At 41.7% G+C, this 13,572-nt stretch overlaps 1 protein-coding gene across 33 annotated transcripts in view; it reads left to right on the top strand.

Moving 5' to 3' along the window:
- The window catches only part of TBC1D5 (TBC1 domain family member 5), a 682,585-nt gene that overhangs the window by 599,741 nt on the left and 69,272 nt on the right, over positions 1–13,572 (top strand). For all 33 annotated transcript variants that reach the window (XM_016426458.2, XM_007505143.3, XM_056800296.1 and 30 more), the window contains one exon: positions 13,072–13,328. In XM_016426458.2, coding sequence (XP_016281944.2) covers positions 13,072–13,328 — 257 coding nt within the window. The remainder of the gene's footprint in view (positions 1–13,071; positions 13,329–13,572) is intronic.

Here is a 13,572-nt window from a genome sequence, read left to right as displayed (position 1 = left end):
TTCTTTACAAGAAATTCTTCTCAAGTTTAACAGCTGATTAACCTTCAAAGAGGAAGAAGAGGATTAATAATAGACATTCTTAGAGTGCCTAATAAACAAGTCATCCTGCAGAAATACTCTTGCAGTAAACTGGCTGTACCAAGCCACAGTCAAATCTGATAACAGGAACCTGGCACTGAATTCATCAAATGGAAACAGATGTGGTTTAGCTCTCTGTGGAACCTATGAAATGGCTAAGATTTAAGAATGAAAACAAAGCTGCTCGATAGGTAACATCCACATAAACTTAGCCAGCAATGTGCCAACCAAGCCATGTTAACAAGTGGCTGAGTCACCCCGATCTGTTCGTGGAGATGGTAGAATACGATGGCAGTGTGAGACCAGGTCCTTATTGCCACCAGACATTCTCAAAAGGATAATCCTTAACGAGGATAAGGATCCCCCAGAATTATCCTTTTAGCAATCCATCTAGATCATGGAAGGAAACCACTAAGAGTGACTATGTAACACTTCACCATAGGCTATAAAAATGAAGCACCTGCGAATACCCTAACCGCACGACTAGAATTCTGTGTATCATAGGCTTGCTATCTTTCATGGACTAAAAAAATGAGAATGCCCATACTTTAAAAAGTTCTCACAATACTCAAGCAATAAGCTAAAATGAACCAGACTTTTATTCCAGAACAAACCACTCAGGTACAACATCTGTTCATCAAAACTTGACCTTCCTAGTCTTCGCCATGTCATTTTTTGCCCCCGTGTTGAGTACATTATCTCCCTTCTTGGGGAGGGCCTAGAAAGTCTGCTAAGTAAAGTTATTAGGAGGAACTCGCTTTGTAGGTCCAGAGCCAACACTCACTTGCACCCCTAACCCAAAGAGTCCATCTGTGATGTCAGCCCTGTTACTTTGGATTGACATTCTGCCTCCATTCTCTATCAAGGTACTCATTGGCCTCAGCCTTCACCTGCTGTTCCACAACCCTGGAATATTTCTTTGTGATGCCTGTGCTGCTGCCAGCTTTCTTCTGGTCCCCTTTTCCCAGGAAATTGTTCCAGCCTCAGTGATGCAGTCCTGGCCAGTATTTCCTTTGGGCTAGGGAGATAACCTTCCTTACCCTTCCTGCCTTCCAATGGAGAAGGGTGTTTTGCTGGTTGTACTCAAGTATTTGGGGAGGTCAGAAGAGCTAACCTCTACGTTTTCCTAATAGTCTCTTATGTTTTTGCTGCTCACATCTCCAGATCCAACAATTTCCCCAAAAAATAGGAAGCCTGAGGCTTCAGCTTAGCAGCCTGGCATGTCAAGAGAGAACTCAGAGTCCCATCCCAACTAAAATCTTTCAAGAAACACATGGAATGTCTTTAGGAGTCACCACTCCACACACTCTGTCTGTCTGTCTGCCTGTCTGTCTGTCTGTCTGCCTGCCTGCCAGTCAGGCTCTCTTTCTCTCTCTCTCTCTCTCTCTCTGCTCTCCCCCCTCTGGTTTATTTTATTGAGTATTTGCTCATCCAGGAGCTGTTTGATCCCCTTCTTTTCAGAAAGACATTTCTGCACCCCTCCCAGCTGTTCTAGTAGAAAAAGGTATACCAACCTGAGGTCTTCATTCCCCAGCCTTCCTTCTGTCACTGCCCCATCAGCATCACTTAGATCCTGGCAGTCCTTCAGGTGCTGAATTGAGGATTCCTGTGGACAGCAGTGGGGTTCTTCTTCCTTCCCAGCATCTGATCCTCTTCCAGATCATTGGTCCCAGGAGGAGCACCCTGAATTTGAAATGGCAACTTCTTTAATGTAAGGACTTCAGGGATCTCTCTTAGAAGGGTCTTGGCTTTGCCTTTGCCAAAGCTCCTATGCCAGATTCCTTAATGCCCTCTCCCTCTGAAAGTCCTTCCTGGAATCGGCTAGAAAAGGTGCTCCAAGGACCTTGCTCCCTGGGACTTTTGCAGAGGCCTTCTCTCAAATGGGAGGCAAGAGACAATGAATTTTCTTGATACAAGAATGATTAAAACCCCAGAAAAGTGTCTGTAAAGGCCCACACAATTTATTTCACCCCTAATCTGAACCAATATTGTGCAACTTCTTATATCTTATATCCAGAAATAACATTTTAAATTTATTTTGCCACGTCAAACACTTCAAGATACTTACAATGGCAAGCTCTAGCAGAGATGAAAATTATGCGTAAATAAACAAGGAGTGTATAATCCCTGTGGTCCTCTCTGCTCTTCGGCTTGCCCTGGATATGCTCTCAGAGAACCTAGAGCGGACACACGTACCTCTCCATGCTTTTATCGACCTACAAAAAGCAATCATTTAATCTACCTGGCCATCACCCTACAGCAGGGGTCCCCAAACTTTTTACACAGGGGGCCGGTTCACTGTCCCTCAGACCGTTGGAGGGCCGGACTATTTAAAAAAACTATGAACCAATCTGTATACGCTGTCTGGGATAGCGGAGGCTGCAGCACTGGCTGCACCTTGCACAGGCCCATCACTGCCACCACTATACCGGGCAGCAGTATACACAGTACAGAATCCCCTCCCCCAGATCACCCCTCACCATGCTGACGTCTTCCATTGGGCAGCCACATAATGCTTTGCACGGCGCCTCGTTCTCATTCAGTTACTCTCAGAGCAAGGCGCCACACAAAGGATTAAGTCACCGGAAGTAGTACTGTTAGTGAGTGACACGGCACCACCACATCCTGTGCTCCTCTCACTGACCACCAAAGAAAGAGGTGCCCCTTCCGGAAGTGGGGTGGGGGCTGAATACATGGCCTCAGGGGACCGCATGTGGCCCACGAGCCATAGTTTGGGGACCCCTGGTCTAGAACTTTAGATGTTAAAAGAATAAAAGCCTGATAATGAAAATCAGAGGATGATCATGATGATAAAAAGTAATTAGCATTTTGGTTTTCTTTGTGTCCCAGCATGTGGCATAGTGGCAGGCACATAGTAGGTGCTTACTAAAGGCTAATTAACTGACTAATATGGTACTATAAGGTTGACAGAAAACTTTGCATACATCTGCTTGTAAGAGAGGAAACTTGGACTTAATCTGCCAGAGGAACAAGACCAGCAGATTCATCATGTGGGAAGACCATCTTGAGTGGGGGAAAGGCAGGAAGGAGAGAGAATTCAGGAGAAGGAACAGAGAAACTGAGAAGATCTAAACAGTTGAACTCACTTCTCTTTGGGAATCCCACCAGAGAGGCTAATCTGAGTAAACTTCTGAGCCTGGAGCATCCTCCTGTGAAGCCAGACCCCGGTATCCAGTGAAGACAAACCAGAGTGAATAGGACTTTGCTGGAAAGTTATTCATCACAAGAAGAATTCCTCTAAATCCCTCTAAATAGTCCTTGAACTTGATAATAGCTAAGACAGCTCGGAGTCAGGACAACTCTCATAATTGACCCCAGGGGGTCAGGCAGGCAAAGCCTGACCCTGCAGGATTTGGGGGAAGAAGGGGTTCAATTGATATTATTAGGGACTTCCTGTTTCCACCTTCCCAATTACCTTACCCAACAATTCATTTGCCCTACCTTTCATACATTCCTTTAAAATAAATAGCCATTTACTAAATCCAGTGCCTGCTTCATAGTGTTCAAGAAAGAAGACTGGGAGTTTGGGGGTAGGAAAGTTACATTCTCTCCTCAGAGAGGGAGAAGCTGTCTGTCTTACATATTTGTTTCAACCAAGTCTATGAGGGAATCTGAAGGCAACCAGAGTGGGGTTTACCAGGGAAGAGAGGAAAACCACTATCCCCTCTCTTCATCTCTGCCACACTCTGGTCTTGAAATTAGTGGCGGGAGACTCCATTACAGTCCCTCCATTACACTCTCATTTGACCTTCACAGTAAGTCCTTAGGCATCCAAGGAGCATAGTGTATAGAATGCTGGACTTAAGGAGGACTTCCTGACTTCGTTTCCAGCCCTATCCACTGGACCAGGGAGTCTCAAACGTTTTTGATCCCAGGATTCCTTTATACTCTTACAAAATCCACTGAGGATGCCAAAGAGCTTTGGTTATTGGGTTATATCAGTACTTAGCATGTAAAGTATTTCTTTATTAGATCATTTTAGAATAACAAAAAATAAAGCTGTTACGTGTTAAAACATTTTTATAAAAAATATCTCTCCGCCCCCCAAAAGAAACCATTAGTGAGAAGAGCGGCGTTGTTGAGAAGAGTAGTATCATTGTTTTGCATATTTTTGAAATTCTCTTATCTGGCTTAATAGAAGAAGCTGGGGGGGTTGTATCTGTTTCTGCATCCTCGCTGTTGCACAGTTTGGTTGAAGCATATGAAGAAAATGTCTCCTCACACAGATAAGTGTATATTAAAAGGAAAATAATGGTTGGTATTCTTATGAAAATGGCCTCTATCTCTTGTCCATCCTGAGAGGGTATCAGAGACCACCAGAGCTTCACTCCCACTAGACTGTGCTGCCTCTCATGGCACGATTTAAAAGTAAGGAAATTTAGGCTCTGAGAGGCATCAGCCAGAGTCCCACAGCTAGATTCTAAATGCCATTTCAGCCAATTTCCAGCATTAGCAGTCCATCTGATATGCCACTGGTCAGACCCTTTAAAACTAGCTCTGGAAGCTATAATAAAACCGTGAGGTTAAACATTAATGTAAAACATTTTTAGACTTCACTAGGTATCCTTCCCCAAACCTCTTTTCTCCCTACCAACACATCAGTGTGACCCTCTTTTCTCTTATCGCCTTCTTCACTCTTACAATTCCCAATTCTTTATCAAGGTAAATAGTAATTATGGCCTTTCCCCTTGGAAACGAACTCCCAGGAAAGCCAGATCATTTGGAAATAAATGGCAACAACAAACTTTCATACACTCTACCATGAGGTTTAGTGTTTTATGTATGTGTATGCACATATTATACATAAATGAAATATGAAAAGTTCATTTGCAAATAAAAGAGAAAACTAAGATTATGTCAAATAAATTAGTAGTTGATCTAGGCCCAGTGACTCATAAAAGCCCGCTTCCAGTCTCTCATTGTGACATGAATACAGTCTTGGGTTCTTGGAGGTGATGACAGTGGAATGCAAGTTCTGGCAGATTCTGCCCAAACAATAAAGACCTGTATGGTTCTAGACAAAAGACCACACTTGCCTTCAGCATAGCAGCTAAGTAAAGAGTTATTCATTATCAGAAGACTAGTTTTAGGTATCAAATGGTTTAAGAATGGTGAGATATGAAACAGATAAAAATGTAAGCTGGTCTTATGTGCGGCCCCATCTGCTTTCCCAATGATGATGGCAAAGTGGCAGACTCACACTTGGAATCATCATTCTAACTGTGTAGTCACAGCTGGTTAAGTTAAAAGTCACAATCATGGAGGAACTAATCTGTTTAGAATTCATCTTAAAACTATCATTTGTCATAAATGATGCTTAGAATTATATTTCATTTCCTTCAAACAAAGGTGAAAATTAGTTCCAAATTAGGTGATAAAGATAAAAAGACCCTACATGAAATGATACAAGTATGATCTATTAAGTAAGCTATCACTTCCAAAAACTGGGAAAGAGTACAAAAGAAAGAGCATTGATCTTTTTTTAAACTCTCACCATTTTAGAAAGTTGTTTGACTGTGAAAACCAGTTTCTACAGTGAGGAGAGCAGAAGAGGCCAGAAGTTCCTAAGCCAATAAATATTGATTTTCTTGCCATCAAGACATGGTAACCAAAAACAATATTTGCTTAGAGTATAAGTGCTCATTTGTAAAACCTTATAGAAGAACAAAGGCGAAGTATTAACACCCCGCCCAAATAGCAGAGTAGTAGAGGCACAAATAAACCTTTAAAGGCTTTAGCTTGAGACTCAGCTAAGCCAAGGGAGCCCCATTAGGACAACAAACTGTTGTGAAATGAAAGATATGCAGACATTTCTGTTCTTATATTTTCTTCAGTAATAATAGTGTAACATCTTATAGAAACATGCTATGAGGGTCCCAAAACTTAGAGGTAAATTAAAATTTAGGAAAGTCTTTTGTTCACCTGAATCGGTAGGCAAGAGAGGAGTGACTCATAGTTAGATAACCATCCTCTGAGCAGCTACTTGGGGCTGCTAATAAAACATGTTTCAAATTGATATGAACCCTAAACACAACACTGAATAATTTTGGTTATTTGTTTTAGCACAGCATTTGGACCTGAAAAACTTACTACCCCACTTAGTCAAATAAGGACACTATAGCTAAACCTGAACAAATACACATAGGTTAAAAAAAAAAAAGAAATCCATGCTGCTACTCTACAATTTTAAAGCCATCCAAGAATCATTTTTCCGTGTTTCTTAAAAGATTCTCTAAATTTTTGAAAGCTTCACAAATGATATTATTATGAAGGGAGGAGAAGCAGCTCAGAAAGACCTCTGTTATTACTGCCAGTGGGCTATGTTTTATGATTTCTAAAACCTTCCTAAGAATGGGCTTTACAAACCTGAGGGATTCCTTAGTGTAAATATCAGAAGGGAAGAGGTAAGCTTTCACAATGTTTTCTAGAGCAGATAGTAGCTTCACAATTGCCCAACTGATTGAGATGTATAGACAATGAGGAGCCCACTGAATTCATTATTGGTTGGTTTTACAAAAGCATCTGACTCAGCAGAACAAAATGTCCACCAAAGTGTGTCTCACTTCCATGAATCAAGGGAGGTGCAAGTTAACTTTGCTCAGTATCATAAAGGATGTCCTATACAAAGTTCAAATTGGAGAAAGACTTCCTAAAGATGGCAGAGTTCTTCCCAGAATCACAGGATATTAAAACTCATTTAAATCTTAGTCATCATTAAATCCAACAAACCCAACAAAAACTAAAGCCTGAAGAGGGGAATTGACTCACCCAAAGTTACATGAAATGGCAGAGCTAAGATTGGAAATTAAGTGTTGAGAACTTTGAGAAACCAAGTCCAATGGCATTTTTACTACACCATGTCAAATGCCCTTGATCTCACACATCACACCTGGTAATGATCACATCAAAACTTAGCCTTCTAGGGCATCAGGGAAATCTGTCAAGATTTATAAATGATTGATCTGGCCATCCATACTAGGAAACCAAAGTGGATAAAAAAACTACTCAAATTATGACATACCATTCGATGGAGGCCATTCATTTTTTTGGTTTGGGGGGGTTTAAATTATTTTTATTTAGAATATTTTTCCATGGTTACATGATGCCCCCCTCCTGAAGTGAAAAGACAGTTCCATTAGATTATACATGCATCATTGTTCAAAACCTATTTCCACATTATTCATATTTGCAGTAGAGTGATCCTTTAACATCAAAACCCCAATCCTAACCCCATTGAACCATGTGATCGAGGCTATGTTTTTCTTCTGTGTTTCTGCTCCCACAGTTCTTTCTCTGGAGGTGGAAACATTCTTTCTCATCAGTCCAGGATTGCCCTGGATCATTGCATTGCTACTAATAGCAAAGTCAGTTACATTTGAGCACGCTACAATGTATCTGTCTCTGTGTACAATGTTCTCCTGGTTCTGCTCCTCTCACTCTGCATCACTTCCTGGAGGTCATTCCAGTTCACATAGAAATCCTCCAGTTTATCATTCCTTTGAGCACAATAATATTCCATCACCAACATATACCATAATTTGTTCAGCCATTCCCCAATTGAAGGGTATCCCCTCATTTTCCAATTTTTGGCCACCACAAAGAGCACAGCTATGAATATTTTTGTGCAAATCTTTTTCCTTATTATCTCTTTGGGGTACAAACCCAACAGTGGGCTATCCATTTTTTTCTGTCAGCATATATATCTTGAATAGTCATCACATATTACTATGAATTGAGCCTAGAATTGAATAGGTAGTGAGGGGACTAGATCATGTTTTAGAAAATGTGTGATGTTTTCAATGATTCCTAGTTGTGTAGCGCAGCAAAAGGCCACCTTGTTACTATCAGCATTCTCCTAAGGATTCTGCAAATACGAACTGTAGAAAACCATGTTCTCAGAAAAATGAGAATGGCAGATGACCCAAAGGGCAATGGGAAAATGCATGGTGGGGTAAGTAGTCTTCAGTATAGTTATAACTAGGAATTAGTACACACGAGAAGTACCAAAGGCATCATCAAAGATGATCAAAGGAGAAGGAGGTAAATCAATCAAGTGACGGAAGTGAAAGGCAATAGATACATAGTTAGAATGCTGTACTGTCAAAGTAATTTGTTTAAACAAAGCACAAAGACAAAGAAAGGAAAACTTCTAACACATTGGAAAGGTTCTCTCAGAAGGATTTATGAAGACTAAGAATCACACAGGGTAAGAAAGCTGGAAATATATCCATACCAAGGAGATCAGTTATAGAGGAACTGGTTGTTTATTTTGAGAGATGAACAGGATAGAAGGTTAATTAATCTGTTTTCTAAGAAATCATAAAAACTTGAATTGCATATGATGGCTTTTTAATCCTTGGGAAGGGAAGGAGCAAAAAGCATCTCAAAAAGTGTTTAGTTCACTGGAGGTTTTCTGGCCCTTTGAGGAGGTAGGTGGATACTCCAGTTCTTGGCCATCAAGCCTCTGTGTTTCCAAACTGAGCTTACATTGGACTTGTCTTCCTTGTCTTTCAGGAGAAAATCATTTGGGGATCAACTTTTGAAGGCTTGTATATACCTTTGGTTCAGAACAAATATTATAAGAAGCACCTTTTTGTGGAGTTAGAGAAATCTTGGCACATAGAAACTGTTGTTTGTTTTTCAGGTTGTCTTTCTTGAGAAAGAGAGTTTCTGTCCTAGCCACATTCTTTTCTTACCTGGAATTCCTTCCCTTTCCTGAAATGTGTCAGAAAAGTTCCATGATAGAAATGTCTATTTTCCATGCTTGCTGATGGGCACCTTCTTGCTTAGGATTGGGAAGCTGATCAGTCTTGGAAGTACATCGTACTGCCCTCTCATACGTACCTAGTCCCCTTCTTGATGTCTAGATGGTCATCGTGCGTGAAGTAAAGATGCAGATAGTGAGAGCTTAATCTAAAGATGCATCATGTGCTCACATCACCCTTACAAGACTTCTTACCCCGACCTATATCTTCTGAAGTTGAGTTGTAGCTTGTCCTGCTGTTGACTATGACCACATTCCACGTATCCTGTCCCATTTAGGTTTTCTGATTGTATCCCTTCCCATTCCTTCCCATTGCCCTTGGATATCTCCATTTAAGCCTCATGGCTTTGGGGACCTTCCTTCAACACACCAGATAAATAGGCCTATTGTTTTCAGCATTGACTAGCTTATCAAATTCCTCTCCAGAGCCATCCTTTTCATTCCTAGCAATGAAACCCTTCTCTGTCTTAATCTCTGTAGCTTCCAGCACAGCCACAGAGTACACAAGTATAGACTGAGGTTCCCTCCCTGTCTCCTGCTTAAACAGTCTTATTTCTTCTTTTATTGATTTCCATGTTGTATCCAATCATAATCCAGTCCAGTTTTCCTGTCCATCAGCATCTCTGATTACTCTTTATTTCCATTCATTTAACAGATCTGGCTTGACAGAATATTATTTCTTATCATTGTCAGTAATAAACATCAATTTACCTCAAGTTAAATTAGAAAACCTGAGTTAATGCATTTAATGGGAAGAAATCCTGACATGCTGCTAATATTTCAAACTTAAGTTCAACAGCTTTGTTTAATAATAAAAGTTCTTCCGTAAAAACCATGGGCAGCGTGCTGACCACATTAGCATATTGCTTTTACTTACATCCTGAAAATTCATGAAATCAAGTTGCTTTGAAATCCCACGAAGTTCTTCACAATCTGAAGCAGCTAAAACATTGAATAGTTAAAGAAGGGGGAGGTGGTTACAAATGACAGCAAATATTTGAAATCAAAAAATCCTGTTCCTCCCTCCATAAGTGCTGCTGTCCAAATGAAAAACTGCCTACAGGAGTGAGCTTGATCTATATGTTTTTAGTGAATTGTAGTCAGTGTTATTAGTAGTAATGAAGATACATTAACTCTAGTCTCTTGACAACGCTTGTAGCAGTTTCTTAGTACTTTTATCAACATATAAATTTTACAGCTGGCAATATGGGAATTTGACTAGTACATTTTTGTTTATAAAAAAGGGTAACAACATTATAACTTCTTCATATTGGTGAATTATGAATCTTGACTTTGAAAGCTGAGAAGTAAAATAAGCCGGAAGTGCTTTCATGTTATGGCAGAACCTCTCTTTATGACTCACTGGAAGAAATGAAAATGGCGCCTGACAAATGGAACGTGGGAGTGGGAGCAGGCGCTTCTAGGATCTTCTGGGGAGTCGTCATTTCTGTGTGCATGTGGTGGTGTTATGCTAGCCTGGCGCTGGAGAGCTAAAGCTAATCGGTTCTTTAAATGATGAGCTTATTATTAAAACGATGTGCCTTGGTTTTAGATGGCGGTTTGGGATCAGTAGAAAGCATGAACTTTCCCCTGAGCAGTGAGGGATCTGTAGGGTTCATAGCTTCCTCTGTCCAACATGTTGGAACTGGCGGGCGAGGTCTGTGGCTCGCCCATCCAACTGCATTGCATGTCAGAGTCTACTTCCATTTGTATTTCCTCTGGACAGTTGCAAGTTGGACTCCTCTGAGTAATTGTGGTTCTCCTCTGGAGGCTCCACCGTGTTCTAGGTCATCTGTGAACAGAAGCCTCTGTGAGGCCTCACCATCCCCGGCGGGGCAGAACCTTTATTCCATTTGGACTCTGCATTGAAGAGTCTCCATCGTGGCAGCAAATAGCCTTTACCAGACGTGCATCTTCTTGCTTGCCGCCTCCTCTGCGGCTGCACCTTCCAAGAGCATCGCCCTGCGATTTTGCTGCCTCCGTGAGAAACGCCCTATTGGAGAAGAACCTTGAAGCCTTGGAGTCCAAAGAGTCTCATCCTGCTGGCTATGCCTGTCCCCTAAAAGGCTGCGACCTACCCCGTTGTAGGAGACTATTTCTTGGGCTGTAGCGAAGGAAGCCACTCATCCCCTGACGGCCAGCTCCCGAGACTAGGCGTGTCCTGTGGGGTCCTCAGAGGAGGTCAGCGCAGAGCTCTGGGAGAGCGGCCCATTATGACAAGGCATCAGGACTTTAATGGCACATATACAGCTCGGTCACAAACGAGGCGACCCATGTTTCTTTTAGGAAACCCAATTTTGGGGATATCTTTAAAATGCACAAAGTAACTTGTTTCTTTGCCCTAACTAATCTGAATTGCATTTAGAATCAAAGGATCATTGATTTGCAGCTGGAAGGGACCTCGGGGACCATCTGATTGAATTCCTTATTTTACAGATGGGGAAACTGAGGTCCTGAGAGGTCAAGTGGGCAAGGCCATATGGACAGTAAATAGCAGAGGCCTTGGGTCTTCCAACTCCAAATCCAGAATCCTGCCTTCAAATTGTACTTTCTGGCCGGTTACCCAGTGTGAGCCTGGTGACAGGTGATAGGACTGTCATCCAAGGACCAGCAGAGCCTCGTTTAGAGAAGCGCGTCACTAGCGGGGCCACCGGCTGCTGGTTTTCCTCAGCCATAACAACGTTACAAGATGGTCTCCTTGGAAAAGGAGTGACTCGCCATTTCCACAAAGAGAGAAGGGCCCACACCAATGAAATCGCAGTGTATTCTAATTAAAATAATATGGAGACTCCAGTTAACCAGAACTCCACCTATTGAATCCCCTAAACAGCCTGTTGCTCCCGGTGCTGCGCTTCTCAGAGAGAAATGGAAGTGGTGGGAGACAAGCTCCTGTTGGGCATTTAGCCAGAAAATGACTGGCTTCCGAGAGGCGCTCTAGATTCTGTTTGCAGCTCGTGGCTTCAAGGCCCCAGCGGGTCTTCCCAAATGATGGAGAGGCTAGGGGCTGCCAGAAATCACTGCCACGGATTTGGGTCTCGGGAAAAGGGAAAAAAATTCAGTTACCAATGAGAAGATGTCCTTCTTCACTCTCAGTTCAGATGCGGATACTTATTGATCACCTACCTATGATGTGAAAAATACTTTGCTAGCCCCTGATGGACACCTCAAGATGGGGAAAGGCCTGTTTCTTACTTCAAGCTAATTGATGCTGCTTCTGTGGACCACTTGGTCATTCATGATGAAGACAGAACAGAAATGTGTCTGTATCTCTTATACATACATGCACACTTTTATGCAGAGTTCAACCACAGAATGTCCACACTTCTCCAAAGCCACACACGGCATCTCAGTATGCTAATGCCTCGGTTTTCATTGACATCAGTTATCGTTGGTTTCCATTTTCATTGATTTTTTCCGTGAAAAATTTGTCTTGGATTTCATTGGTTGCCTGGGATTTCGTCGGTGTGCCCCCGTAACCTTGATGCTAATTTGTGAAAACAAAGGGCAACCCACACGGTCTGCTCAGTGTGAGCAATATATGTATTGAAAAGCAAATAAATCCATTTATCCATACAGATAGTATATGAAAGTCAGATAAGGCATATGGAGGAGAATATATGCCTCACAATATACAAAATGAATGAGCTCTCTCATTGGGAGTGAGATATCTCCTTTCAGTCAAGTAGAAATTCTCTCATAGTATCTCAGCTGAAAAGAGGCACAATCAAGGGACCAACTCCTCTATATGTCAGCTTCTTTTGAGACAGTCCCTATGGTGGGGGATTCCCCTTCCAAACAATAACCTCTCTCTCCCCTCCTCGCTGGCTTCCCTAGGCCAAGAAGAGTCTCCAGAAAGGTAAATGCCATGTTAAATGTTCATTTATTCTTTACATCAGTCTTTTATATTCATTTTATATTAATTATTGTTTTAGCATTAAACACTATATTCTCTATAAAACATGGTTTTGATATGTATTTTGGAGTGTCTAGAATGAATTAATTGGATTTACGTTGATTCATATGGAAATAATTGCCTGGATTTTTGTTGGTTTTGGTTTTCATCAGTGGTTTACAGACAGATTATCAACAAAAACCAAGGTATCGCTGTACTTTGTAGATGTATGGGGGGGAGCTGTGCACAGTATAGCTGGTCATTTTCTCTTTATTTTGGTAGCATCTGACCCCCTCCTTTGTATCTTCTTTTTCAGGGCTAATGCCAAAGCTGCCCCACTGAACATAAACAAGGTCTCCAACAGCCTACTTAATTTTGGTAGAAAATTAATTGGCCCAGCCATGACCACAGGCAATATGGTTGGCCCCATCCCCAGCGGCAATAGTGGCACCTCTCCTGCTGCCATGACGGTCAGGACCCCGGCAGAAGCCCCCCGGCAGCATCACCCACCGCAGCAGATACAGCAGCAGAGAATGATGAAATCAGAGAGCATGCCAGTCCAGCTCAGCAAAGGTAAAGAAAAGAATGCGCATGAACCTGACAAAAACTCCCTCCCCATAGCATGGAATGTCTTAAGTTTCTTTAAACAAAACAAAACAAAACCAAAAAAAAAAGTGGTTTCAAAATACCTCATTCGGGTGGTAAAGATTTTAAAGTCATTTGGATCCAATTTGAAGCTAGCATCGGTTTGTTTTGTTTTCAAAATCAAGAGCACAATTACAGAGTCATTAGTGGGCTTTCCGCGATTTCATTTTAA

This window comes from Monodelphis domestica, chromosome 5 (assembly GCF_027887165.1).
Source record: "Monodelphis domestica isolate mMonDom1 chromosome 5, mMonDom1.pri, whole genome shotgun sequence".
Lineage (NCBI taxonomy): Eukaryota > Metazoa > Chordata > Mammalia > Didelphimorphia > Didelphidae > Monodelphis > Monodelphis domestica.
This window is presented reverse-complemented; position numbering and strand designations above follow the sequence as displayed.